This window comes from Colobus angolensis, unplaced genomic scaffold (genome assembly GCF_000951035.1).
Source record: "Colobus angolensis palliatus isolate OR3802 unplaced genomic scaffold, Cang.pa_1.0 Scaffold60, whole genome shotgun sequence".
Classification (NCBI taxonomy): Eukaryota; Metazoa; Chordata; class Mammalia; order Primates; family Cercopithecidae; genus Colobus; species Colobus angolensis.
In genome coordinates, this window is record NW_012119599.1 from 4,369,547 (window position 1) to 4,375,202 (window position 5,656).

The 5,656-nt window shown below is 50.4% G+C and overlaps 1 protein-coding gene across 1 annotated transcript; it reads right to left on the bottom strand.

Moving 5' to 3' along the window:
- Nucleotides 1-495: 495 nt before the first annotated feature.
- TEX101 (testis expressed 101) lies at nucleotides 496-4,218 on the bottom strand. Its single transcript, XM_011963129.1, is given in 7 exon segments — nucleotides 496-767; nucleotides 769-944; nucleotides 1,106-1,234; nucleotides 2,538-2,720; nucleotides 2,851-2,994; nucleotides 3,110-3,212; nucleotides 4,134-4,218. Coding segments are annotated over 6 exon segments (750 nt in total). The 5' UTR covers nucleotides 3,174-3,212; nucleotides 4,134-4,218; the 3' UTR covers nucleotides 496-713.
- Between the last annotated feature and the right edge of the window lie 1,438 nt (nucleotides 4,219-5,656).

The following is a 5,656-nucleotide window of genomic DNA, read 5'->3' on the forward strand; positions in this document are numbered from 1 at the left end:
CCACCATGCCAGGCCAATTTTTGGATTATATTTTTTTGTAGAGATGTGTTCTCACTAGGTTGCCCAGGCTGGTCTCAAACTCCTGGGCTCATGCAATCCTCCCACCTCTGCCTCTCAAAGTGCTGGGATTACAGGTATGAGCCACTACCGCAGGCCCATAATTGGAGAATTTGGAGTCCGATTTTTCTCATTTGGCCATACCTCCTAGGGAAATTTTAGGACCCCAAAACAGCAGCCTTAAGATTGGGCTGGCAGTGCTCTGGAGAAGGCTGAAGCTAGTTACTGCTCCAGCTAGCAAGAGGAGTTAGCATATTAGAGTGAAAGGAAAATCAGACTTTACGTCAAAATACCTAACTTCTTGCCTTGGCTCTGGCCATAGCTAAATGTAAGAAACTCACTGAAGTTTTCCAGATCTCAGATTCTCTTTCTGGAGAATGTGTGGTTTGGAGGAGATGAATTTTAAAGGCTCTTTCAGCACTAAAATTCCATTTCTAGTGTTGAAACATACACAAATCACAGCAGAAATGTTTATTAGTAATGCCTACTGCATACAAAAATTACAGCAGAAATTGTATTAAAAATGTCAAATACATTCACAGTATCTCTCTATTCTCCCTCAAATTCCCACCTACTCCTCAACTTGTTGAAGCTCAATGGTAAGAAGGCTCCCAGTCAAAAAAGATGTCCTCAGACCCAGGCCCAGAACTGCCTTCTTAGGAAAAGTGAATAATTGATGGCAGCAGCAATGGCAGCAGTAGCTGTAACCCCCCAAACAGGAATGGGAAGACAGGTGGCCCCATTTTCAGTCTTTCGAGGTTGAGTGAGAAGCTGACGTGGGCACACTTCCCTCACAAACATGGGTCCTACTGCTAAGACTCCAGACATCAACCTGCAGCCAATCGTGGCTGTACAGCCTTTGACCTCCACAGATGACTCAATGCCACCTATGGAACAAGGAAGGATGGGGAGAGACAGAGATGTTTTAGGACATCAGAGGAGAATCCAGTCCCCCCTCATCCCTGGAGAGCTCAGTGTCAGAATCTCTTGGGATCCACTCAAATGGTTTTCCAGCCTCTGAAACTATCAGATGTTCATTTCAGTTTACCTCCAGTGATCTCAAGTTTTCCTTGATAGCATCGAGTTGTACCACTGGGACAGGGAAGAGAAGGAGCATTGAAACAGGTCCCCAAAGCCACACAGGTTGGGCAATGGAGGGTTGTTGACATGGTGGAAGCTGGAGGGAAACGAGAGAGACAGTTAAGGGCAGGTCCTGCCTCCAGAGGTCTTGCTCCTTGCTGCCTTGTCTTCCCCAAGATTTTCCTGCAGATGCCACTCTAATCAAGGCCCATTACTGCAGCCTCTCCATCCTTCCCCAGCTGGTGCTCTCTGCTGTGAAATCTCCATCAATCTGACTTCCAAACTCTGTGGAGGTGTGAAGATACAGAGATGAAAAGGACATAGTTCCTGTCATCTAGCATCTCTGTCTAGGAGAAAGACATGTGAGTAATCAACTCAGTAGCTGCTGTGTTCAAGGTATAATGACAAAGGAATGGAGGAATATCCAACTACCTAAAAGAATTTGGTAAATATTTTCAAAGAGCTGATACCTGAGTTGACATGGAGGATGAGGAGGGGTTAGCTATGTGAAAATGCGGTGGGGAGGGGTAGTAAGGGACAGCAAGGGCAAAGGTCAGGTGGTGTGAGCCATCTGGGTGGATTCAGGGAATTGTGAGAAGTTGCAGGGCTGATACTCAGCTTGTAGGCCCAGCTATTTCTTTCAGCTGATGTTTTTTTTTCTTATGGCCAGCATCCATTTTGATTGGCCAGTGCCATCTACATTGTTAAGCATTTTGAGTATTAGCCCCAGAAACACACAGTAAATGAGAGAGGGAAGAGAGGGAAATGAAGCTGAAAAGACAGGCAGGGCCACGTTACTATAGGCCTTGTTAATTGGGGAACTGGGCTATTCTCATGCAGCAATGGGAAACCAATACTTGTTAGACTGATAATACCACCCTGCTCAGAAACCTACACTGATGCTTATTGCTTTTTTCTTTTTTTAGATGGAGTCTTGCTCTCTCTCCCAGGCTGAAGTGCAGTGGCGCACTATTGGCTCACTGCAACCTCTGCCTCCTGGGTTCAAGCAATTCTCCTGCCTCAGCCTCCCGAGTGGTTGGGATTACAGGTGTGTGCCACCAGGCCAAGCTAATTTTTGTATTTTTAGTAGAGACAGGGTTTCACCATGTTGGCCAGACTGGTCTTGAATCCCTGACCTCAGGCAATCCACCTCACCCGGCCTGTCTTATTGCTTAATAAGCACAAAACTCAGTTTATACTCCAGCCTTCACTGGTGTCTGTCTGCTCTGAGCAGTGTTTAGATCCCAGTGAACAATTCAGAAAAATAAAATTACTTGAACTGTGAGGTATTTTGGGGTATGGGCCACTTAGGCTAAGCCAAGTCAGAATGCAAAGGGAGGCCACGCACACGCTCTTTATGGAGTTTCTCTTAGTACCTATCTCTCCCACTTCCAGGGTACCTGTGGTCTCACTGAACTCCCAAAACTGAGACAGGCTGTCTTTGTCATTACAGAAGGAATCCTCGCAGTAGTTACTGTAGGAGATCACAATCAGGCCGGGGTGTGGAGAGTGCTGGACAATTGTTATGGCCTCCTCCCCTTCTGGGATGCAGCCCTTCGTGGCCAAAATGGCTGTCTCAGTCCCTGTTATGTGACAGGAAGGAGGGGAAATGGATGGTGGCCCTCACGATTGGCCTGGACGAAGGGAACAAGCATTAACATGGATATAATCAACCTCCCTCCTACCCAGCCCAACTGCCCCATCTCATTTTACCTGCTTTAATCATTAGTATGGTTTCCTGGCAAAGTGCCCCTTTGTCGCAAGTCTCAACTTCCTCTGTGGTCCAGTTAAACATATTGGCTGGATCCGCTTCCACAGTCATGGACAGACCCTTTTGACAATACAGTTCTAGGCCTGCTGGGGAGAAAACAAGAAGAGGATAAGCACTATTCCATGGGCCAAGGCGGCTCCTTTTTCATCATCAGTCCACCTTCTGTGACACACTGCTCTCCCCTATGTCCCCTATACGCACAGGTCAGGAGGGAAGTTCCTAGGACCAGGAGGATCAGCAAATGCTGGATAGGAGGGGTTCCCATGGCTTCTTCTGGAGAGGTCTGGGAGGAGCTGGTCTGGATCTGTGAATTTGATGGAGAGAAAGCAACTAACTTTTCAGTCAGAGCGCATGAGATCAAATCTAGGTCCTGGCAAGTACTGACTTCAGGGTGGGGTGTTTTCATCTGCATTTTTTTTTTTTTTGAGATGGAGTCTTGCACTGTCGCCCAGGCTGAAGTGCAGTGGCGCAATCTCGGCTCACTGCCTCTGCTCCCGGGTTCAAGCGATTCTCCAGCTTCAGCCTCCCGAGTAGCCGGGATTACAGGTGCCGACCACCACACCCGGTGAATTTTTTGTATTTTTAGTAGAGATAGCATTTCACCATGTTGGTCAGGCTGGTCTTGAACTCCTGACCTCAGGTGATCCGCCCACCTCGGCCCCCCACAGTGCTGGGATTCCAGGCATGAGCCCCCGTGCCCGGCCCCACAGTGGGGTTTATGGTGTATATGACCACGACCTCTGAAGTCGTTCTGTCCCTAATCGGCTTGAGAGCTGGAGCGAGTTCACAGGTTTATCGTGCCCCAGTTTTTCATGGTTTTTATCCTCAGGCCCAGCCACCCAGTGCCCTCCAACTTCAGGATCAGGAGTGTGGCCCTGAAGGCTGCTTCTCCCTCAGTCTCAGGGGTCCCTTACATTCTCTCAGGGACCCAGAATCTCAGTCTCCAGCCCCAGCCCCATCAGAACCCGGGATTCTGACAGCCCAGCCCCATCCTACATAGGGATTGAGGAGTTTGGGTTCCAACCACCTTTTCCCGCGGGACACGCCATTCTAGGCCCCTCCCCTCTCAGGCCCGGGAGCCCAGGCCCTCAACCCTCGTTCCCCTCAGAGCCAGGATCTGGGTCCTCAGCCTTCTCTTTCCTCAGAATCCAGGAATCTGAGTCCCTAGGCTTCTTTTTCTCTTTAAAGAAGCAAAATTTCCGCCGGCTTCCGGGCAGACGCTCACAAGAATCTCACGACGTCAAAGTTGAGGCCCGGAACGCCTTCTCCCCGGGCTTGGCATTCTCCTAGGCCTCTCCAAGGCCGGGCCAGCCTGGCCACACAGCACTCGAAACCCCATTGGTGGACGCAAAAGCATCGGATAAGTTCATTGGATGAGCCTGGAGGAACACGGCACCTCATTGGCCACAGAGAAGTCAATTCCTGGCAATCGGAGGGTGCGCATGCTCAGAAGACGAGTGGCAGGCAAACCGGCAGGATGAGCCCGCCTGTTTTTGCAGCCTCAGGCACGCAATGCAGGGTGGGCTGTGCATTGCCAGACGGCCTCGCCTAGCCCTCTTCTGTTTTTGCACTCCGTTGTCTCTGCTTCTCCAGCCACACTAGGAGGTAAGACCTTTGGCCCTCACTCGCGGAACTTATCTCCCTACCCAAACGGCCTCTCATGTTCCCAGCCTGGCCCCTGCCTCTGCACCCACCTTAGTGGCCCTGGCTGCTGGGAGTCAGCTTGGCCTCTTCACTCCTCACTTGCAGTGGCCTCTGCGCAGCCCAGGCGTCTTCCTCTGATTCTATCGCACCAGCCTCCTCTGGTCTCCTGGAGGGCTGAATCCAGGAATGCCCCCTTCAGCGTCACTTTGGGCACCCCGAATGCTTGCGTGAGCAGTCGCTGTGACGGCACAGGCTGCTGTCAGATCGAACCCATGTGTCTGTGTCAGGACCATGAAGAAGACATGTCACTTGGATTTGTTGCTCATGGCTGGAAGTTCACTTTCACATCTATGTAACCTTCCTTTCTCTTTTCTTTTTCTTCTCCCCTCCCCTCCCCTCCCCTTTTTTCTTTTCTTTTTGATGGAGTTTTGCTCTTTTTGCCCAAGCGAGAGTGCAGTGGCGCAATCTCGGCTCCCTGCAACCTCCTCCTCCCGGGTTCAAGCGATTCTCCTACCACAGCCTCCCAGGTAGCTGGGATTACAGGCATGTATCACCACGCCTGGCTAATTTTTTGTATTATTATTATTATTTTTTTTGGAGAGAGAGTCTCTCTCTATCCCCCAGGCTGGAGTGCAGTGACGTGATCTTGGCTCACTGCAACCTCCCTCTCCCAGGTTCAAGCGATTCTCATGCCTCAGCCTCCCCTGAGTAGCTGGGATTACAGGCACCTGCCACTACACCTGGCTAATTTTTTTGATGGAGTCTCGCTCTGTCACCCAGGCTGGAGTGCAGTGGCGCAGTCTTGGCTCACTGCCTCTGCCTCCTGGGTTCATGCCATTCTCCTGCCTCAGCCTCCCGAGTGGCTGGGACTACAGGTGCCCGCCACCTCGCCCAGATAATTTTTTGTATTTTTAGTAGAGCTGGAGTTTCACCATATTAGCCAAGATGGTCTCAATCTCCTAAACTTGTGATCTGCCTGCCTCGGCCTCCCAAAGTGCTGGGATTACAGGTGTGAGCCACTGCACCTGGCCAATGCTTGGCCTTTTTAAAGGCTTACAGCTTTAAGGGGTCCACGTGAAAGGGTTGTGATAAATCGAGCAAGCA